We start from the raw sequence: 23,745 nt of genomic DNA on the forward strand, positions 1-23,745 counted from the left end.
CAAGAAAGCCATTATTTTGACACCGCTGAGCTCCAGGCTGCCTTTAATACTAAAGGCAGAAGAGAGTAAAGGGGAATGTAAGTAATTCCCCTGATCTAGCCATGAATTCATGTCAACCTTATTCCTCCAGTGTTTAAGTGCTTATGGAGTATCTTCAGAGCTAGAAAACAAACATTATAACTAGTATTGAAATAGTTTTGAATTAAAGGAGGAAAAAATAGGCAAGCAAGTATGCCTTTTCTACATTCCTAAACATGGGTGTTACGGAGCCACAAGGCAAAAAAATCCAGTAAAACCATATTTGAGAATGTTTCTTTGGGGAATGTTTAGATGGTGGTTATTTTTGTCATATTTCTGATGGATGAAATTAAATCCTACTGCATTTCTGCCAGAGGTATTTACATGAGAGACCACACAGCCTCTGGAAATATAGAGAATGGGTGCTGTGGCTGCCATGCTCCCATGGGAGCAGCTCTCAGTGTGTTGGTTCCAAGATGTCAGCTTTCTCTTCCTCCCAGTGTCCTGTGATGACCCCCTGAGCCTGGGGCTGTGCTTCCAGGCCAGGGGCAAGGGCTGGCGTGCAGAGAGACTGGAGCTGGGGCTGATCCTGGGTCCATGGCCTCAGGGTGAGATCCAGAGACCCCCCAGCCTCAGAGGGAGATCCAGAGACCCCCCAGCCTCAGAGGGAGATCCAGGGACCCCCCAGCCTCAGAGGGAGATCCAGAGACCCCCCAGCCTCAGAGGGAGATCCAGAGACCCCCCAGCCTCAGAGGGAGATCCAGGGACCCCCCAGCCTCAGAGGGAGATCCAGGGACCCTCAGCCCTGAGGTGACCACAGGAACCCTCATCTCCACGGATGGAGCCAGGCACACTCAGTTCCAGGGTGAATCCAGGGACCCCCATAGGACCTTGAGGCACCTCAAACCTCAGGGTGAGGCCCAGAGGCCTCCAGCCTTGAGATGAAATCCCAGGACCCTCAGCCCCAAACTGATCCCAGGGGCCTCCAGCCTTGAGGTGAAATGCAGGGACCTTCAGCCCTGGGATGAGACCCAGAGACCCCCATAGGACCCCCAGGCCTCTGAAACCCCAGAGTATGATCCAGGAACTCTGAGTTTGGGGTGACCCCAAGGACCCTCAGGCCTAGATTGACCCCAGGGACCCCCAGCCCTGGGGTGAGAGCCAGGGAGTGCCGCAGGGCACCGAGGCCCCTCAGGCCCCACAGGAGGGCAGGCCCAGGGCGTGGCTGCATCCCAGGCCTGTGGAGGGCCTCGGGCCTGCCCTGGGCCTGCAGGGCCGTGTCACCCTGGGCTGTCCCCACCACCACAGGACACAGGTGATGCTGCCCTGAGTGGGGCTGGTCATCTTCTTCCATCTCCCTCCTCCCTGAAAGGCACTGTGGCACCTGCTGGTGGGGAGAGGCCGTGAGGGCTGGGGCCATGGTGCTGTTTGGGGGCCCCCTGCAGGGGTGTCAGCCCTGAGAACAACATGAACTTCAACGTCTGGAACATTAAGGAGATGCTGAGCACACCAACAGCCCTCGGGTGAGCATGGGTGAGGGGACAGATGGAGAAGGGATGGGGTGTAAAACCAAACATTTGGCAGGGGTGATGACAGGTGAGGTGAAACGCTGGCTAATTAGGGAAGTCTAATGGAAATTCATCAGCCTGCCCTGGGATCCTGTTTATGCTCCCAGCCTGCCAGCACTGCCATAGATCCACCATTGGTGGGAATCTAAAAATCAGCATTGGCTGGAAGCTGGACCCTCGTCCATCCAGGGTGTATTTGGGGAAGCCCTGTGAGCTGTGCTCATCTCATTAGATAAGTCAAGTGTTCCTCTTGCCTGTGCAGAGGGCAGGTAGAACAAATCGTGGTGTGCAATATTATTGCACATTATGTAACTCTAAATTTATTCCATATCCTGCATTTATACACATGGCTTGTTTTTTCCCAGCAGAAGTCAAAGAGTAGCTAGAGCTCTGCACATCTACAGTCTAGAGTGAAACAACAAATATTCAGATATAAACATCTGGAGGGCAAATATGTAAGACAAGCTGCAATTTGTACTTCACAGCATCCTTTGTATCACATGGCTAAAAAAGGCAGTGGGACTAATCCCCTTTTTGACTCCAGAAAAGCTAATTGATGAATTTGGTACTCTGACCCTCTGTTAGTTAAATAACCCACTTACATAACTAACTTGTTCAAATTCACAGTTTTAGTCATGCTGTCTCTTTGGCCAGATGTTACCAAAATGATGGATGATAATGAAAACATAATAGTAATTTTCTTTCCCATTATAGAAATGCTTGTCATATAGATATTAATTAATTGAATTTTGCACAGATGCAGGGGGCAAAGGGGAGCCAATTCAGAGGAAAATTTATTTATATCTGTCACAGTTTTATCTTTGTAATTGTGCATTGCTTAACTCTCATGTCTTCTTGGTACCTGCAGATTTATTTTGTTTGTTTTTTGGGAGGTTTGTTAGTTATCAATAAGTTGTTTCTAAGTTTGAAAGCCTGTGACTTTTTTTCTGGTCAGAGACTGAGGAGGAGAAGTTTAGAGAATTTATTAAAAATACATAATACATATAAAATATATAATTGCATTTTTATATTATATACAAGATATATAAGATATATTTCTAAAATATATAAATAATTCTGTGGAGTTGTGCCATAGGGAAGGAAATGAGTGGAAGAAGTACAGATGCCTGTTTGGAAAGAGATCACTTGAATTTCTTCCTCCTCCAAAGTAGCCTATCACCTACAACATCTTCCCTTTTAACTCATTTACTAATGCAGGAAGAAAATATAGGCAAGATTTTAACACCCACTCCTCAGCATTTTCCACATTTTTTACAAGTGAGTTCAAAAGGGTCAAATAGGGCATAAAATATTACTGGAAATGCAGCTGGGTTTTTAGAGGAGGTAAGAAGGAGGAGAAAATTTTTCTGTGGACAATTAACTTTTTCTAAAGGACAGAAAAGTTTCCCACAGGAACATGTGAATTTGTGTGTGTGTATTTGAAATAGAGGGCAAAAGTGCTGATTACTTTTCCCTGGCTTACTTCTATTACTAGAAACCTTTCCCACCACAGCAGGGTATGCTGTTTAATCCCCAGAAAACTCTTTCAGGGAGCTTTAAAATGAAACATAAAATCAGTGTATAATGTAGGCACAGTATGACTCACTCTGTGAGTTCTTTGCAAGTTTGAGTCAGGGTGTTACTTCTGAGAGCAGCTGCCACCAGGTCCCCAGGAAATGCAGAGCTCCAGTGATGCATTACCCTCAGACAAGCTCTGCACAAGCCCAAAAGTGCTCTGGGTTTTATTGTTATCTGTCAGACACACAAGTGCTTCTCTGCAACCCTAACAGCCTGAAAAATAGGGTGTGGGGAACCAGAACCCCTGTTCCACCTGGTTTTATGTATGAATATTGATGTGATAGAGATGCTAGAAATGAAGCAGAGGGAAGATTATCAGGTTGGACAATTAGTATCAGGGTGCCAGTTATTTCAGAGTGTGGAAGGGGACCGCATGACAGCTATACTGGGAAAGCTTAGGCTCAGTTGAAGTGTATTGACAAAGGACACCGTTTTTATGGATTGAAATGCCAGCCTTCATTAGAGAAAGTGCCACATTAGAGCAGTGCTGCTGCCTGCCCAGCCATGAGGGCTGGCAGAGGGAGATCACAGAGGATGTGAGAACAGCAGCCACAAAAGCACTGATGCTTCAATCAGCCTTTGATTGACTGGAGAAGCATCACAGGGGTGTGGTGATGAAAGTACATTTTCAGACACCATCAATACCTGCCTTGGCCAGGGGGCTCAGGGGAAGAGACACATCTTGCCTTGGCCCTGAACTGAGCACAAGATCCCTGTTCAGGCTGTTTGCTCTTGCAGTGCTGCCGTGAGAGTGGCAGTAGGGAACTGGAGTCAGTATTTCTGCAGGAGCAGCAGAAGCCAAAAAATTCACTACTGTTAATTGAAAGAAAAAAGACACTGGAATAGTAATAATAAACCTCATTGAAAATTAAATTAAACTCTACAGCCAAAAGGGTTAAATGCTTGCCTGAGGGAGAAAGATTATTTAGACTTGATTATATAGATTTGAAATTGAAGTTATGAGAAGTTTCTTGTATCATGAGAAAAGAAGTAACTTGCTAAATGCATAAAAGCTACTCATATACTGACTTCCAAAGACATCAGAAGCAGAAAGCCTGCCAGAGAGTGTGTAAGGCCAAGAAATTATGAAAATATTAAAGAGGCATTCTAAACAGCTTCTTGAAGTTAAGGCCTACTTGGGCCACTACTCTGTATGGTTTATTTCTGCTGTTAAGAATAACTTCCAAGTTTAAAAACCTCATTCAATCCATTATCCATGAAATCCCATCCCAAATCACAAGGTCACATATTTTGAAGTAACATTAAGGTTCAAGAATAAGCAGAAAATGAACGAGACAGCCAGGACAAAGACCAGAAGAGCAGCTGTAAAATTCCAGAGCTTCACAGGAATGAGAAACCAGGGCTGTAAGTGCAGGCTGGAAGATGGCTTCAGGCTAGAAAGGGGAGGTAGCAAAAAAAAAAAATCCTTATCTCCAGATACCTAACTTTTAATATGGTTGGGGATGCATTTTGTGGGAGCAAACAGAGCTACTCTGCAGAAATGCCAATCTCCTCTCAAGGAAAAGGCTCTGTTGTAAATGGCAACCAGCTCAGGACAAAGGGTTACATGGATGCCAAGGTAAGGATGTCTGGATAGTATTGAATCACAGCTGAATGAATGATGAATAACTCATAGAAAGTAAAAATGACCTTGAGAAATTAAAATAAGACCAGAGGGATTTTGAACCTGAAATCTGGAAACTGGAGGCAGTGTTTGAGCTGAATAACTGAGAGGGATTTCATCGTGGTTAATGCATTAGGGCCAGTGCCAGAATGTGTTTGTAGAAATTCCTTTTAGGATGTGGTGCAAGTTATTTGCAGCAAGCAGGTCATGCCATTCCAGAGGACAGGAAGCAGAAGAATAAATTTCTGCTATGATTGTTTCCAGTGAAGAGATGGCAAATGGCTGGAGGCTGCAATAACAGCTGAAACTCCTTGATTTTAACTCCTCCAACTCCCCTGCCCCCAAAGCCAAGGCTGATTCTTGCTCATTTGCTGAGCACATTGACACATTGGCAGGCAGCTGATACTGAGGATGAGAGCAGAATAGCAGAGGTAGAGAGAGTTCCTACAGATACAGGCTAAAGCCAGGAGGAAGAGCAGGTGAATGGCAGCTCCCAGAATTTATACTGGATGTGTTGTGATTCAGCCTGATCCCTAAATGAGGAGGAGCAGAAAGGGCTGTGAGATTTTCTGGAGGGAAACCAGGAGAAGAGAGACTTTATGTCACTGATCCTACTCAAGACACTGCTACTAGGAGAGAAAGATTTCTTTGGGAAAGAGGCTTTACTGCACTTTGAAGAAATGTGTCAGAAAGGTGTAAGTGAGCTTCACCCACAGTGCTTGAGAAGAAGGATGTTGGCATAGGTTCAGTGGGGATGACAGAACCAGAGAAAATCACTTCTAGCAGCACTGCAGATAAATGTTACATTGCATATTGTAGAAATCTCAGTTTGCTTTTTCAAATGACTCTTAAACCTTGGTGTTGGCACATTAGAACGGATCCAAACAACAGAATACGAATATCAGTTCTTAAAGAAAGATTGATGATGCCTGTGGCAATTTACAGTTAGGAAGCTTTAGTCTGTCAATGTGCCTAGAACATCTAGGAAACTTAAGAAGAGGGTATTTATTGCATGCCATGTTTGTTTTGAGCTAAGGCAGAGCCTTTGAATGAAAGGTGAATGTTTGCATGTGATTGTGCTAAAACACTTGGAGTGGAAATCAGAAAATTAGAAAATGAAAGAAGTTCCTGAAAGTTCTAACTCCTCCTATAAAGCGGGAATTTCCACTGACAACAAGGAAACAGAGACTGAGAAGATCCAGCTGACCCCCCAGACATGCAGAACGCTGCAGATTTTTTAGATCACGCTCATATCACGAGACGGGGTTGGAGCTGCCAATATTGCGATACCTTGCATTAAGTTAGGTCGGAAAATGAAGTCATTTGACCATCAGTCAGCAGAGGATGATTTACCATTTTTTGGGGCTGTCAAGAACTTGTTTTACATATCTAAAGTTGGTTTTGCTTTGGATGCATATGCTAATGCCAGTACCAAAGGAATGTTATGCACACCAACACGGGCGATTTGGGGCATGGCTCATGTTAGCAGCAAGCCAGAAGTTCTCCTGAGGTAAACTATTGCACTCCTCACTTAGGAGGGACTGCTAAGTGAGCTGCATACCTGGGATGTTTCCTTGCTGTTTCTGGGAAAGGGTTTATATTTAGGACAGAACATGCATCTCTGCATCTCAGGATTTCTGGGGGGAATAATCAGGTGGTTAGAAGAGCTGGAGTTGCCTGATCACGGATCTGATCCCGCATGTGATCATCGTTGTCTGATCTCTCTGTCAGGGACAGGCCTGGGCCAAGCATGGCCAGGCTGATGGTTTGCCCAGATGGTCTTGTTAGTAAATTAATTGCCAGCAGTGTTAAGCAAGGGATAAAGAAATCCATTGCTCAGGGGAGTGAGTGTATTCAAAAGAGACATCTGTTTCACCTCCCCCTTTAATTTGCAAAAGTGCCATCATTCCTAAACCAACTGCTGAGGTAGTGGACTTAAGACAGAAAAATTGGGCTCCCGGGCAGCCAACAGCTGCCTTTGGTTGTAGTGCAGAGTAAGCCTGGGAAGTCACTTGGCTCATAAAGTCCTCTCAGCTCAATACTCCTCATAAAATCTTCGTTATAAGAATCTTATGCTTCAGGTAGTAAATAACATGAAGCATCTGAGAGAATGAGCATATTGTGGGATGTGATATTCACCAATTGCACTGGACACTTTCAAAGGGGGTTTGTCAAGACTGTAAAGCATCTAAATATTATAAAAACCCTTCCTCAAACTAAGAGGGAGCTTTTTTTGGCTGGAAGACAGGAAGATTTAGAAAACTGGTACAGGAAATGTACTACTTACATTGCAGGCAGGGTCTCTGCCTGGGGTCATGTCAGCCCATGTGCTCATGTCTCCCCCATATACTGCCTGTATATTAAGAGGTTTTTTTTTACAAAGTTTAGTTGAGATGGAAACAAGAAGCTGTGCAAGTAAAATTGTATTCAGATTTTTTTCTTAGCAGATCTGGGGTCCAGAGAGGGATTAAGGAAGAAGGTTTGAATTCAGACAGACTTACCAGGCTTTTTGAGAATTCAGAAACCCATACCTCATCTATTTTTGCCTGCAGCTCAATGTACTCAGTGAGCTTAAAGTCAAAAGCATTAATATGATATTGTCAGTGACACTACTATATAATGGAGACTGAGCAGTTCAAGTGTTGCTGCTAAGTCCTTTCCCTGTTGTGTCTGTGATGTTTGGGCTCTTTCCAAAACTGGGGATTAACCAAACACGTCACTGCTAATAAATGTTGGGGTGATCATCTCTTGTTATACACGAGTTATTATCCTGTTCCTTCTTCTTTACTTGCATAATTTGATATGGAAGAAAAACCTTGTGTAAATTTTTCATTAATTATTTGCATTTATTTGGGTCTCTAGTTCCCAGCTCCAAAGGCAGCAACACATCTCTCCATCTTGGTAGCTCTAAAAAAGCAAGAACTGAGAATATAAACCTGACATAGCTTTTCTTGTGTTTGATCCTAACCTAAACACTCTGCTCCAGGATGTGGAGCAATGGAATAGTGAACATTTAAACTGAAAGATGGCAGATTTAGACTGATTATTATGAAAAAATTCTTTCCTGTGAGGGTGATGAGGCACTGGCACTGGTTGCCCAGAGAAGCTGTAGATGCCCTGTCTCTGAAAATGTTCAAGGCCAGAAGGGATAGCACTTTAAATAGTGCGGTACAGTGGAAGGTGTCTCTGCCCATGGCAAGAGGGTTGGAACTAGGTGATCTTTAAGATCCCTTCTAGCCCAAATCCTTCTACAATTCTTTGTGAAAAATGAAAGAAGTCTTTTGGATGTACTTTTGCTAACCAAAAACTTGAAGCCAGACTCCAACACAATGAGAAGCAGTGCAGCTGTGCAGGGAAGCCCTTGTCTGGGGGAAGCTGGTCCTGTGCCACAAGCCTAGTCCATAAAGCAGGAAAGGAGTATAAGAATGTTTCTGAAGAGGAGTAGAATCAGAGCAACACAGCAGAAAATCAAGGGTATCTAGGAAAGATTTATTTGAGTAACGCTCAAGGGAAAGAAGAGCACTTTTGAGTAGCATGTTAATATGTTTGAAATACTTCCAACAATTCATATCAGTTCATCCAGCCATATGCTACCTCTATTTATTTGTTGTTCTACTGTGTCAGACTTAAGGCATCTGGAGAATAAATGCTCAAGAAATGTCAACTATAAGTCAGAAAGGTTTATTCTCTCAGAGCTGCCTTCCAATTGATCAAAGAAACACCGGGGTTACAATAGAAACTGTTATCCAAAGTAGCCCTTCCAGCAGGCCATGTAGGGAATTTTGTTTGGCTTTTTAATTGCTCCAGACTCATTGAGATCCCTCTCTGCCCCATTTCAGGCCAAATAAGTTTTCCATGAGGAGCAGCACTGCCAGTGACTACTCGAGCCTGAGTGATTCTCAGCTGCTCTTTGGCTCCCAGTTCTGCCCAGAGAACGTGCAGTCGGCAGCAGCACCGCTGGAGCTGGGACAGCAGAACTCCCAGGATGTGAGTCTCACTCAGCCAGCCCTGTGCAGGCACACAGCCACCATTCAAAGTTAATGGAAAATGCTGAAATCGGCTGGTAACATTTGCAAGTGTCAGTAACTGCTGAAGTCAAGTTGTCTTCTTCCTACATGCACATCCTTACTGTGACAAGACAAAGTAGCAGCTTGGTCAGATCAATGTGGTATTTATAACAGATTGCTATAAATTATTATTGAGATAGCTATTATTTTCTTCAATCACATTTTTAAGCTACTAAAATAATATGAAATTATTCTCAAGCTAATGTCTTTAGACCACCTACCTAGCTAAGTTAGAATATTACATCTATTTTCTTTCAAAAATGATGTATTTCACTTCCTTAGCTTTCCAAAAGGATGACAGAGCTACTCAGTGTTTGCTTCCCTGCACTGACAATGACCTTGCTGCACTGTTGTTAAGGTAGATGCTTGGATGATTTTGGATAGGGGTGAAGAGTTTCTATGCTCACAATATTCCTCCTACAGCTCATAGTTTCTGATGTTACCAGCCTCCACTAAAATAGTTCCTGCACAGCTAACACAGAGAACCAGGTCTGAAAAAACACACCTGGAGCAAAGACTAGGGAAGAGCAGTGGTGCCAGCTTGGAGGCCCCAGGCTGTCCTTCAGTTCCAGATGCTATCTGCTGTCCTATGCATTTTGCTTAGGAGCAGTTTTCATCAGACACAAAACAGGAAATTCACTTTTCTCTATTAAAAACATTACTGGAATTTGCATTTTCCTATGTTTTAAGGAAAAGGCATTTCCGTTTTGGTCACACAGTGTCTGGAGATTTTGTAGAATGAAGCTTTCATACTAATATTAAATTTCTTGTTCTAAAATGTGCATTGAAGCATGTGAAAAACTCATCTACAGTCTGTCGATGTTGCTAGTTGGCAGCAAAATGATGTCATCCACCAGGCAATTCAATAAGTTTTTTTTAGATTCCTGCACAGGGAGATTCTACTGACAACTTGAACTTTTCCGCAATTTCAGGAGCAGTGAAATTCATTTATAGTCTCTGTCTTGAACATAGAAGGGAAAAAAACCCTGCACACCTTATAATTGTAGCAAACTGAAAATCCTCAAGATGAGAGAAAAGCCTGTGTCTGGAGGAATTTGGGCTGGGTCTCACTTCCACAGAGAGTTGATCTAACTAGGCGCACTAAATGAGGCATAATCTCACAAAATTCTTAATCTCCTCATCCAGTGTAATCTGCCACGTCCAATCACTGTGAAGTCTGTCTGCACTGGATAAACAATGGTTAACATTTAATTAATGTTCTGATTCTTTTTGTACTTCAACAATTTTCTTTTGTTTGTGTCACAGAGTGAGCCCAGTATTTTTACCAAATACCAGACAAAACCACAGTTATTTGATGAAGAAACAAGAGAAAAAGGTTCTCTTAATTTTGGTCCAGGAAGAGTCAAAAGTGTCTTGGAAAATTTTGAAGTGAATAAGAACAAAATAAAGGACAAATATGACCGGTATGTAGACATCCATTAGAAATTCTTTCTCTTCTGGTGGTTATCACTCTCTGCAGCTCCTTCTGCCCCTCTTACAAATCATACATGACATAGCTGCATATTTCTCCAAGAAAAGTATTTTCAAGTTTTAATAATTTCTAATTGGAAAGAGTTGCAAGGTAAGAGAATGGTGTTTATTTGCAATTTATGTAACACATTCAGCCATAAGCCCCAATGAACAGCAAAACTCTAACTTGAATTTACCTTTGTCTTTATCTAATCAGCATTGTTTCTTTTTTCTGTATTGATTATCTGTGAAAACCCTTATTTCTCAAACTTTTATAGGCTATGTGGAGAGTGATAAAAGGGATTCTGAGGATGGCCTACACATTTGGGCCAGATGAGGGGATTGCCAAACACACTTATGTGCAGATTGCATCTTTATAAACCTGTACATTTCTCTAGAATTTTATTTCCATACAAGATTTTTATGTATTGTTTTTTTGGTAACAGACAAGTGTTATTTGTTAATGTGATTTGCATCTGCTCTTTGTCAGATGTCAAGAATTACAGGTACCTATAGATCCTGAAGGACTTCAAGGAGCAAGCCAGCAATTTGAAGCTCAAAAATGAAATATGGCAAACTCCCCAGTGCACCTATAAATAATTTTTAGCACTGTACATTTTGTAATGTAACATCCAAAGTGAAGTGTGTTTTTATTAAAAGCCTTTGATCAAATCTGGCTATGTATCTCTCTTACCTTTTCAATGGGCACTGCATTTCTGATAAGAAAAAATTTTATTCTCAATTGCCTATTAGAGGAAGATTTTTGTAATGAAATGAGAAAGTAGTTTTAAATGTTTAGGCATCACTCATAATTATTCTTTATTTTTTCTTCAAATGGATTATGCTTCTTCCTACACTCCAGGCTTGCTCCCAGATTAGAAGCCTGTTTTTAGAAATAACTATATTATCTTTTCAAAGATAAGTGTATAATTTATCAATTTGTATCCCCCTCAAGTTTGTCTAAGAAAATTAGTATCTTCCTTCCATAAGGCTAGAGAGATTTCTCATAACTAGATTCTACCTGGCCTCTGCATATTTTTGGCTTTTGGTTGTAATTTAAATCACTCAAATGATTGACTTAAAATGACCCGAATCTTCAGAGAGGAGAAGGTTATCACTTTGCTTAGCAACCATCCGTGCGTTTTGGTGTGGCAAGTTAATCATGAATATAGCCTGGCTCCTGATACGCTGGCTCAACTTAAAAGGACAGATAACAGAAACCACAGGCATAATCTCAGGAGAAAAGGATTTGCAGTATTTGTTCTTCCTGGCCTGGGCTTTGTTGATGCTGAAGCTTTCCCCCTGTTTTTCCCACAGTTATTTTAGTCCAAGCACAATACCGGTGTATCGCAGCAACTGGCACGTCACCGCACAGGCTGGGTCCTTCTGGAGCAGATAACACAGTGATCACACCCCAGCAGCTAATGCACAGCTGGGCAAATGCCAACAAAAAATCTGAGAGAGAGGCCAAAAATCTCAGGGCAAAAACCCCATAATTTCATGTATATGATATATATGAGCATGTGTGAATATGTATTTTTTCCTTACTTTACATTGCAGAATCCATGTTTTCCTTAAACAACTGAGGTGACTTCAAAGGGTTATGCCCCCTGAAGTAATCATGTTTCTGTGCTAACCTTTCATACTACACTATGCCTTGCAGTGTTTCTTGTCTCACTTTTACAGTGATCTTTTCAATTTTTGTACACTTCAGTAATTTACATTTCTGATTCATACTTGTTGGTTTTTTTCCATTTTAGTGAAGTCCTAAGCTCCTTTATTTTCAGCATCAAAGACAAGCTTCAAGAGGTAAGTTACTTCAAATTCAGAATGCAAAATAATCAGTTAGAAATACTACAGACTATTCAGTGCTCACTGAATACACAGACTATTCAGTATTCACTTTCTCTCCTTTGCTATATCTCTCCTTTTGCTGATATCCAAAATATTACATTGTGTGTCTTAAGCACTCAGATACTTTAAACCAACAACTGTAAGGGGTTTTTTGCATATACCATGGCCTCTGTGGCCTTAGGGTCAAGGTCTTTAGGGACTTGCCTCAGAGCCAGTGGTGGAATTTCTCTGGGTCTCTAGAGCAAAACAAGCTGTAGTGGAAGCTTGCAAATATCAAATATTTTCCCTTCTGCCTGAAGAAAGCAGTCTACTCTCAGGATTAGTCATTGTGAAGGTGAAGGTCTCTCCCCCAACACTTCTATAATTAATTTTATTAGTTATTATTAATCCTATTTTACAGATCAGTATCTCTTTTTTGAAATCTGTTCAGATTTCATGAGCCTTTTGAGCCCTCCCAGGTCTTCTTTGGGGTTGCAACCAACAGCTGGACAAATTGTTTGAAGTGACAGATAAACAATCATTTTCAGGCTGTTCCATTTCATGAGTCACAGTCATTGTTCTGTGGCATCTGGGGATGTGATTTTGCAAACAAAGAAAAGGCAATGTTTTAATTTTCCCATTTACCTTTGTTTTTACAGCTGCCAGTGTTCTTTGAGAAGTTTGAAGAAATGTTTGATTCCAAACTCAAATCCAGTTTGGTTTGCCTAGAAACCCTTTTCAAGACATGTAAGTCCTTCCTGTGTTCCTGTTAACAGCAGAGGGCACAGTCAAACTGCCAAATGTCAGCGTGTTGTCTGGAGGTTGGGGCGAACTGGGCAAGTCATTCTGCTCACAGCTGTTCCCCCTAAGGGAGGAGAGAAAAAAAGATTTATCCATGGTATGGACTTGTCAGTTCTTCCATTCCTACTACCTCATTTTTTCCTTTTCTCTGTTCTCTTGTACTTAGGTGTGGCATGGTTAGTGCTGTGCTCAAATTGATAAACACACCTCTGTTTTTGTGTTTTGTCTGGAGTATGATCATTTTTAGACTATCTGGAGTACTAATGGAATACACAGTAGAAATAACTTAGATATTTATATCCTGAGTATCCAGTTTCAGTTTTTAGGGCTTTCTCAGATTTTCATATGTTAGTTTGAAGTCTTTCATTACTCCTCTGTGCTTGAAGTAATTAAGTTTTTGATGTAAACAAAACTAGTACTGCTCATTTCTTGAATGAGAAGCACATAGTGAAGCACACTATTGCCATGATAAAAGGGTGACCTCCAACAAAGCTAATAATATAAAATACTTTTGAACAACTCTGTCTCTCAAGTGGCTAATCACAGAAATCTTTGCTAAGGGAAAATGCTTCAAGAAATTGTTTCTAATTTAGCTTAGATCTGAGCCTTTGAGAGTACATTAATTTTTAATGCTGGTGTGATGCTTTATCAACACTCTATCAGGACTGCTCAGAGCTTGCTCTGCTCTGTGCAAGAGCAAGAGGCCATTTTCAATATACACAAGAAATGTGAAGTAAGTTGTATCTTGTGAGATGAAGGCAGCAGACCTGCACAAAAGCACAGTGGTATTCACTGCGTGGAAAAATGTGGCTTCCACAAAGCACATCTCTGACAGATAGCTTTTAAATCAACAGAGCCCTCTTGAGCAAAAAGAGTGGAGTCTGATTCATTATGCTGGAGGCCATGATAGGCTGTACATTTGAAATACCAGCCTCATTGTTCTAAGGACATTCCCTTGCTGTGCTCGGCAAGTGCTCTTGGTGGGACCCTAATGTAAACAAAAATCTGTCTGCTTTGGCCAGCACAGCAAATTCTCTCTTACACATTTTCCCATCTCCTAATTACTTCAGTGTCTCAACTTGTCCACTCTGCAGCAGGGCTTTGCCTAATTTCGCATACCTCGTGAACAGAAATTGTTGTCATGGCACTGAAAATCAAATCTATTGTTCATGGCTCCCCCTCTTCATTCCATACCATTTACTCAGTTGTCCTGTTTCGTCTCCATATCCATTTCCAATGAATGTGCCTTGAATGAAATGAAAAACCTCCCAGAGGTGCAGGCTGCTAGATTTTCAAGGCAATTGAAAAGAAAAATTGGCACTTTCTGTAATGCATCATGCTGCAGAATGTTGAATATATAATGAAAATCATCACATGCTGCACAATGTTGTTCTTTTTATATTTCTGGGAGGTTCATCTGTCACTGGTTAATTGCAGATAAACACTGTCATTTGACTGATATCACAGTGATGGATAATTAAGTTCCCACTAAATATATACCTACGCTAGTGCCTTGAAAAGAGGCAGTTCCCTTGAAAAACTGGTATAAAATTCCAGAACTCAGGTGAAAGAGCTAAATTCAGAGCTAATAAAGTTCTGAATGCCAGTGAGTGATGAGACAGTACCTTGGAATGTGGGTGACACGACAAAGACGTGTTAAATCAGTGGCAGTGGAGGATTTCACAGGTAGGAGAGGAACACAGAAGATGAAGAGAACTAGTGCACCAGAACATTCCAAAAGCTCTGAAAAGCAAAGGAAGGTGGAACTTGAAATCAAGTCTGTCTTCATTAAAAGCTTATAAGGAGTATCACAGGTTGCATTTTTAGCAGTGGGTAGCAAGCATATTTGGCATAGTCTGCATAGCCACCAGGCAAGAGCAAAACAGAAAATATTTTTCAAAATGTATTTCCAAAGCATTTCCAAGTGCTGTTGGGCTGGCATGGTCTGTGCAGGAATATTTTTTAAAATGTTCTGTTTTGAATGTTTGTCCATATGTGCTTGCACACAGTGGATGGAGCTGTGTCTGGCCCTGGAGATGATACAAGGCTGGGCTGAGCAGCTTCCACAGAGGCACAGGTGCTCTGTGCCTTGCTCACATCTCGGTGTGCAGGGCACAGGGACGTAAAGAGGCAGACAGACCCTGTGGCCTCAGTTCTTCCACCTTATACACATACAGTTTCTCTGGTTGACTTGCTCACTCATTATTTTCTCTTCCCTTCTGGTTTCTACTCCTGTAGCTTGTTGCTTTTCATATTTTTCACATTTTAATTTTCATACCCACACTTCTATCAAAGCCTTCAATTTTTTTATACAACTGTCAATATTCACCACTCAGCCCTCTCTGTGCTGCTTTGCTGTTCTGGTATCTGGTAGTTCCAGCTGTGACAGCTCAGAACAGCCGAATCCTCCACAACACCTTGTCTGCAGTGCCCATGAGCAGCATCCTCCCAGCCTGCATGCCAAAGGCAATCCTCTGACACAATGCCATCAAGGGTGACAAAGTAATATGCAATATGTCACTTGCAGAGGTATGAGGTGATGCAGCTCTCTGACAAGGTGCAGGGCCCAGTGAGCAGTTTTCAAACATGATTGCTTCCAGCCTCCCCAGGCCCAGCAGCTGCTGGCAAAGTTTCTAGGGGACATGGCAGTGTTTAAAATGGTGAGATTTGAACTTGTTTACCTTGAACAGTATGGTCCTGACTGGGACACTGAATTCAGACTCCCTTATGTCCTGTATGGATTGAAAAGTCAAAAAGTTTGAAACTTATGTAAAAAATTTTTCTACATTTTTTCCACGTAGATGGTAATTTTTCCATGTAGCCATGCAGTAAGTTACAAAGCTGTTGAGGGACTTAACCAGACTCCAAAACACCTCAGTATGGATGGTGAGAGGAAATGTGGATGTTCCAGTAGATACTGGAACCCCTCATTGTCACAATTCAGGACTTGGAGCAGTGTGAGAGGTGAGATCAGGGGCAGCTCATCCCACAGTCCCCTGATGCAGGTGTTATCTGATGTCTTGTGGAACAGGACCCAGGCTAAGCCACCACAAACCTGCCAGCTGACTGCTTGGAGTATATCTGAGCAGGATGCAGCCATATCAGCCCAACTGTCTCACCCTCTGGCACAGCTCCATGGCTGCCCAGGGAGAACATGCAGCGTTCTGCTGAGCTCCAGAGCTGTCTTCCCTGCCTATGTCTCACCAGGTTTATAGCACCTCCAATTTCCCCTACTGAATCTGGGCACGGGGGAACCAACCTCCTTCCAAAGTGTTATTTAAAGTGTCTGTGCTGTTAGTGCCAGTCTCAGGATGAGCTGCATAGATGATGATAGAGAGACATCAGAAGCAGTTGCTGTTTAATATTCCCAGGCTGGGAGGCTGGTGCTCCCTCCCTTGACTGCTCAGGCTGCAGTTTTCAGCTGCTGGGAGTGCAGCTGCACCTGGGTGCAGTCTGATTTGCAGGAACTCTCTGCAGCACAGGGTGGCAGCCCTACCCCGAGGTCCTTCAGCCTTTTATCTCATGCCAGATTTCATATTCCAAATGTTATTATTGTAAACAGCAGCATCCGAACACAAGTGTACAGCAAATCAAAACACAGTGATGTTTCAGATTGTAAAAAGCTGCTTTGTTTAAATTACCTCAAGAGAGGCACAAGTCTGTGCATAAGTCACCCATTAACTGAGTAAAGATTTCCTGTCTGTGATCAAGTTATTCAATAACTATCTGCTTCAGGGTTTATTTGAAGAAAACCTCTGAAGCAGCCCTTCTTGATCATATTCAAAGAAAAGAGACTTAACAGGGTCCTTGATCTGATCTAATTTGGCCGTCTCAAGGCCTATTTTTTGGGTAAGACTTTATTAACACTTATTTTTACCTTGTTTATTACTGTTTGACAAGTCTGAACACTTCTCTGGGTATGGAAGCAGGGAGGGAAGGAGAGTGCCCCTCCTCTGTACTGAGGTTTTTTTCTGCAGAATACTCCTACATGAATAAACGAAACACTTTCAAAAGGCTGGCTGCTGGTTGCTTGCCGGCAGCACGCTGTGCTGAGTCAAATGTATGTGCAGATCACAAGCCCAGTGGATGCAGGACTATTTTTAGACTGAGGATAGTATGTTGAAGAAGAATAGATAGATTAGGGAAACCAGAAAGTTTTAAAAATAATTCTGAGCTAAAATTAAGCACATGGGGAAGAGCAGCAAGATAAGGTAAGCTTGCAGATGCTGCCCTTCCTGTATCTTCACGATGTAGACATGGAAGGTGATAAAGTGACATGAAAGGAGTTTTTTCCTTTAGTCACTGCTGCTTTCCCGCTCTTTGTAGGTTGGCAGGCTCCCCAAAAACCTGCTCTCAGATTGCAGGTAGCCTTTGTTTCTAACCAGGGAGATGAAACGTCTTAAAGGCCCACTCAAACATTCACTCCTCCGTTACAAACCCATTCTACAAATTATAGATTTCCAGGTTTCTAAAACAGTCTAAATCTGTCAGAGAAAAACACAACAAGATTAAAAACAGCAAGAAAATTGTCTGCAACAGCATAGTGTTTGAAATACGTGCAGATAATCCTCAGAAATCAGCCAAGCTCCTACAGAGAACAAGGCAAAGCCATGTGGTGATGTGCATCCTGAAATAATGGAGAAATTCCCCTCGAGCTCAAGTCTGGGAGGTGGTTTTAATTCAATGTGTTTGAGGACAATGCATGAATAAGACAATTGCGGGGTTCTCTCTCCCAAATGACAGCTGTGCACACTGTGCCCTAGCAGGGCTCCTTTGGAGCAGGCAAAGTTAAAAACCCAGCTGGGCACAGGGGATTCCTGGTGCCAGGAGGTGCCATTCCCTGTGTTCATCCCTGAGCAGCACCTCCAGCCCTGCGCCGCCCCGCGCCTCTGCTTTTTGTGGCTGAATGAGACAAACACTTTCAATCTCCTTTCATAAGAGGAGATTACCATGTAAGCACTTAATTAACTTGTAGCTTTTCTCTGCCCATGTCTAGTTCAGCCTCTTTATTTCCTTGCACATGGACAGCTGGGAAGGTGTGTGGGCTTCCAGATGTGCTGGGGTGCATAGCAGTTCTGTCAGCCAGAGCTGGTGCCCTGCACACACCCCACTGCCCTGCCTCACCTGAAGCCTCTGGTGCTGGCATTTGCATCCTTGTGTCACTTGCTAATTAAGTGAATGCCCTTTGGCTTTTGCACCCAGGTGACTACAGCAGATTTTAAGCCTGTTTGGCTCATGAGAAGGCCTTGATGAGCACCTGTCAGAGCTGCCTTGTCCCCTCATGCCACTCAGCTCATGAGATGATGTTTTCCCTTTAGTTGAGGTTTATTTTTTAAGTTTCCCCTTATTTTTTCTCATTTTTTTTATATTACATGACAACTCCCAGTGAAAAGCTTTGTTTGAATCTACAGAAAGGTCACTGTGTTGTCTCTTACAAAGAAATCACCTGCATTGTCTTAGAGCATTAAATCACAATCCACCTTTTATAAAATCTTATTCTATTTCCCTTCATATCTTTGAGTACTTTTCTTCTCAAAGTCTGTTCTAAAACCTTGTGCCATATAAGAACAAATTACTAAGCCTATAATTGCTCAGATTTTTTTTTCTTTCTTCCTTCCCAAAATTTTAAAACATCCCTGTTTTTTCACAGAAGCAAAACCTGTACAATCACTTTCTGCCTGCCACTCCCTAATAGTTTTTAGCTCTTTAACCAATTCCATCTACAGTTTGACAGAAGGCCACAGCTCACTGAGATAATTAAGTCCCTGGAAGCTTAATGAAAAGAGCTGAGCAGGAGGAGAAGGGATCCCCTGTGCCCTGCAGCTCTGCAGCCTTTGAGCACAGCACTGTGGGGCAAGAGGTGCTCAGCGAGGAGCTGAGATAAACACTGGTGAGCAGGAACAGCTTCAGATGGGCTCCTCTGACACCAAAGTCAATCAAACACCTTGGATCTGCATCAAAAGAAGATTCATTAATTGCACAGTTCTTGTAGCAGCTTGTTGCAATGAAGGCTTTATTCTGATTTTTCTCAGGTATGCAGTGCTCCAGCACTCCAGGGTTTCAGTTATCCTGGCCCATTGGTTTGGCAGTGCTTTGCCTTAGCAAGAGTGCTTTGGATCCTGTTTTATGCTAACCAGCCAACATTCCACACCATCTGTACACACCTTCCTGCACCCTTCAGAGGAAAGACCAGACATGTTTAGCTCTTTCTCTCCGCTCTTTCTCAGCTCTTTTCCTCTGTCCTAATTTACAATTTTAAAGTACACTTCCACAAGATTGCTAAATATTTTTCATCTCCACACACAATGCAAGCTTTGTTCCCATTCCATAGTGTATTAGGCACAGCAGTGGTTCCTATAAGAGTAATTGAAGATGTATGGGGAGTTATCCAATCATATAACACAAATCCCTGGGGTTTTATCAGTTTTTCAACAAGACTGACTGAAGCTAAGAGCAAGTTGCTCCAATTTAAAAGCCGCCCAGGGAGCCTGTGCCTCCACAGGACTCTGCTGTGGCCCCCACTACCAAGTGCTGGGCACAGCTGCCTGGTTCAGGTGGTTTCTGACCCCATCTCTTCTCATGACCAGCAAATGGAAATTCCAATTCTTTGCACACTCCTTCATAATTTCCCTCTATTCCTTATAACAGTTTTCCTTCGGTTTTCAGCCTCCTGTGCATTTTTGACACAGTTTCTCTGGTTGCACTTCTTAGCCATTAACCTCTTTCATCCTGTTCAAGCCCCATTTACCATCACCTGGTTGCAGGAGAGTGTTGTTTATACAGGGATGGATCAGCTATACTGGGGTGCCCCTGCCTTGGCTAAGCCTGTTGTGCACCTGGCAGACAACCAGGCCTCAGCCTTCCCTGTATTCAGCCTACCAAATTCTGCAGCTTTGCACAGCCTCTCTACTCCAGCTGCCACATTGACAGAGAGCAGTAAATGAGGTTTGGCCTGTGTGCAGCATCTTATAAATGTCAAGTGCCTTGCATTAAAAATCCATCCCACTGTTCATTGCTCGGGGTTTGGGAGATCACAGCAGGAGAATCATGTGGTGATTCATGCCAAGCCATGCAGGAAGTAGCAATAGTACGGATAGTACTTTATTCATATTTACAAATGAAAGACCAAATGTGGTTTTTATTGATTTCCCCATTTAGTGGAAGATGCTCTTCAAAGTCACTGCAGCCTGGTGCTGAAAGCTTTGACAGAAAAAAGCCAAATGGAGCAGGCACTGCTGGAGATGGAGAGGAGACTTGCAGCCGTAAGTGAAGAAATTAATCTTTTATTCTGAATCCTCATTCTGAATTTCTCCTGCTTCTTCAAAATAATGACTGAATATTAAATTGCCTTCAAATGGTGGATTATAAAGCAGACTGCTCCTGTTATAATGAAAGGGGAAAGACATATTAAAAAGCTAATTCTAGGCCAGATACTGACAGAGGCTTACCCAAGCTAGCAGTGCTGTATGCTCTGATGAAGCCCTGGTCGGTAAGAGAAGAAGCCAACAGTGCCTTGTTGTGGCAGGATGTGATGGAGCACTCACTGCTTCCTCACCTGACACGTGCCTTTGCTGGAGACATGATGCAGTGCACGCCTGTGAGGGGACAGCGCCTCGCAGAAGTGCAGCACCTTGTCCCTTCAGCCAGGTGTGTCACAGGGAGAGGAAAAAAGATATGAAAAGAAAACAAGTGGATTTGAGTGACACAAGAATGAAATGTCAGAGACCTCCTGATCAGGGCTGGTTTCTCCAAAGGTCCTGCTGCAGGAATTGATTTTGGCAAGGATGTGTCATACCAGCACATGAGAAGGCAGTGCTCCTAGGAGAGGGGGCACACAGTGGGTTAGGGGGATGCTCCAGTCCCAAACCTCTCACCTTTGTAGGACAGTTTGAGGATATCTATTACACAAGAAGGTACAAATTGCTAATATTTGGGTCAATACCAAACTGACACATGGTACCTAAAACTTCCTTACTATTGTGCCTTTTTGTATGTTTTTTACTGCTTCTTCTCTGCTTTCTACTTCCCCAGAAGGATGTGGAGATTTTGGATATGAAATCCAGTATGCAGCTGCTGCAGGAGGGTCTGGAGTCACTGCCTGCCCAGCTGAATGACCAGTTCCTGAAAGCGTGTAAAGAACTTGGCTTCCAGAAGCCGTGTAATACCTCAGCTGAACAGCACACGCTTTTGTCTAGTGCCAGCCTGCCCCCTCACACGACAGATAAATCTTTCCAGACTTCCCCTGGGCTGTGCCAGCACTGTGTCCTGAGTGACGAGCACCTGCACAGGCCATGCTGCCCAGGCAGGGGAGTTTGCAGCTGTTCAGGCTGGTCTCATTTCCCCTGTGTGACAGTGGGGCAGCAACACAGAGACTCCCCTGGAAGGAACCAGGTCACTGGATATGGCACATCTAAGGGTGACCTAAACCCAGCCTCAGGAGACAAAGCCAGCCCCATTGCTACAGCAGCCTGTGGCAGAGCAAACACCTTTTTGCAGGAGATGAAATGCAGCTTGGAGACACAGAGCTGTGCTGCCCATCCTTGCATGTGCTGGGCTGGCAGACACCTTTTGGGGAGTAGTCAGAAGAAACACTGTCCTGTACCACTGGAAGGGCCTCTACCAACCCCACTGAGGAAGGCATTCAGGAGAGGCACTCGAGGGTTTAAACCCCTGACACCATCACAGCAGCAGCAGCCTCAAGTTTGCCACCATTCTACACAGAAAGCTACACCTGGGCAAAGACACAGTAACTGGTCCACAAACCATGAGGTGGAGAAGGCAGCTGTGGGGAACAAAACAAAACAGAGTCCAGGAAGGATGTCCTGGAAAAAAGCAATTAGGAGAAAGACAACATACTCCACTAAGGGGAAAGGTGAACACTCTGGATGTGCTGACAGTGGGCTGAAGCAGAGGAAGGCAAATGGGATTATTGACTTGGAAAGCTCCAGAAAAAATTCCCTTCACAGCTACTTGGTTGATCTCAATTCAGAAAACTCTGACCTGGTTTTTGCAGCTCCCCATCAGCAGATCCTCAGCAGTGCTCAGATGGGGCTTAAAAAGAATTTCCCACCAGTGCCACACTCTGATAAAAGCCTGCAACAACTTGCAAGCAGAAGAAAGAGAAGCCTTGAAATTAAAAAAACAATGAATGTTTCCAGTGTAAAAAGGTATCTCTTGGATTCTTCTCCCGAGGAGGATGTACTTTCCCTGTGTAGCACAACAGGTGTAAAGCAAATGAGCTGCTTCAACCTCCAAAGCCCCTCAAGCTCCAAGAAGCCACATCCTGTCAATCCGCTGGCTCAGCAGAAAACAGCCTGTTGCTCTTTACTGTTAGATTGTGATTCTTCTGATTGAAGGGGTTTTTTCATGCTCAGAGCCCTCAGAGCAGGATGACCATTTCAGTTGCAGTTTTTTCCTCCAGGTGTGTTACCTGCATAGTCAGAGGCAAGACTCAGGCCTGGATACCTGAAAGTGCTATTGCCCAGTGGGAGGTATTGTAAGGGACTACGTGGGGTCTAAGCAGGGCTCTCCCCTGGCTTGGAAAGCTGAAGGGATCTGTATTGCTTTACTTCCCCACTCCCAGCAGAAATGCCATGGGCTTGATTTACCACAGCATTTACACAGCAGTGAAGTACCTGACATGCCCAGGGAGGAGAGGGCTGGCAGAGCAGACTGTCAGCTCAGGCAGATTTGGCACTGAGATCTACAGGAAACTCCTCAGCTAGACTGATACGATGCTATCTCTGTGGCCTGAGGCCTCACTGTTTCTCACTCATGGTATCTCTGTTGGTTTGTTATGTAAAAGTTCAGGTTTTTAGTAGAGTAGTATTGTTCTGGTTGATTTCAATCAGGTTCAGATTTGTTTCAGGAGGTGTTTGTGAACTTTGGGCAGGGAGAGGTTTAACTGAGGAAAACCAAACCGCAGCATCTCAGGTTCATCCAGTACTGTATCTCTTCTCCTTACAGGCTGAAATTCCGCAGTTTCAGACATTCCAGGAAGTTATTTTGTTTCTACTTTATTTGTCTTTTGTATCTCTTGGCTGATTAAGGAATTCTCCAACATACTCTTTTCAAGGGCAGTGGTTCTCAGAAAGCAAAGATACGACAGGCAGATCCAGCAGATGAGATGTCTGGACAGTCCCAATTCCCACAGAGCAACTCTCTTCAGGGTACCCAGCTGTGACTGTGGGCAGCTCCCACTGCTTCAGGCATTGGTGTCACGCTTGATTTTTTGATCTGAACTGTTACCAGCAAAAGAAACATTTTGGTGGTGAAAAAAACAGACTGCCACAAATTCAAATTATCTAGCTTTGCTATCCCAAGGGAAATGGCTCGATTCCCTTTCTTCTGGCTTTAATAAACTCACCTTCACCAGAACCCAGTGTCTCTATGTTGGGTTGTTTGTTTGTTTGTTTGTTTTTGGGGAGGCAGAATCCTGTTCCAGCAGGAGAACAGGCAGCTGTTCTTTAGCTGTTTAACTCCCCAACGTGGAATGTTTAAAGATCGAAACCTTCACCCTTCCAGCTTAACATTGGTCCAGTGATGTTAATTAACAAGGAAGGGGGGGGGGGGGGGGGGGGGGATGGTTAGATATGGGGAGCCCCCAGAGCCTTGGGACACCCCTGTCAGTGGAGGGGGATGGTGATGGCTGCCAGCAGGAGCGGCTGCTTGTTTACATTGCCCTTGGGTACCCTCCTCCCCAGCAGCCCCGGCACGGCCTTCGCTGGGAAAACCTGTTTGGTGGCTTGCCACTCCGTGCACTTTGGGATTAGCAAGGACTGGTGCA

The 23,745-nt window shown here is 43.4% G+C and overlaps 1 protein-coding gene across 1 annotated transcript; it reads left to right on the forward strand.

Moving 5' to 3' along the window:
• The first annotated feature begins 1,485 nt into the window (after positions 1 to 1,485).
• Positions 1,486 to 23,463, forward strand: IHO1 (interactor of HORMAD1 1). The gene is made up of 8 exons (XM_041463840.1): positions 1,486 to 1,541; positions 8,628 to 8,775; positions 10,122 to 10,279; positions 12,086 to 12,134; positions 12,818 to 12,905; positions 20,118 to 20,221; positions 20,991 to 21,425; positions 21,459 to 23,463. Exons 1-8 carry the CDS (start codon positions 1,486 to 1,488, stop codon positions 22,311 to 22,313), a joined length of 1,893 nt encoding a protein of 630 aa, XP_041319774.1. The 3' UTR covers positions 22,314 to 23,463.
• The last annotated feature ends 282 nt before the right edge of the window (positions 23,464 to 23,745 follow it).

Source organism: Pyrgilauda ruficollis, unplaced genomic scaffold (genome assembly GCF_017590135.1).
Source record: "Pyrgilauda ruficollis isolate IOZ18807 unplaced genomic scaffold, ASM1759013v1 scaffold10, whole genome shotgun sequence".
NCBI lineage: Eukaryota > Metazoa > Chordata > Aves > Passeriformes > Passeridae > Pyrgilauda > Pyrgilauda ruficollis.

Coding starts and splice junctions, on each gene's coding strand:
- IHO1 (XM_041463840.1), top strand. CDS start 1,486: ATGAACTTCAACGTCTGGAACATTAAGGAGATGCTGAGCACACCAACA. Junction 8,776..10,121: donor GACAGCAGAACTCCCAGGAT/GTGAGTCTCACT, acceptor TTTGTGTCACAG/AGTGAGCCCAGTATTTTTAC. Junction 10,280..12,085: donor ATAAAGGACAAATATGACCG/GTATGTAGACAT, acceptor TTTCCATTTTAG/TGAAGTCCTAAGCTCCTTTA.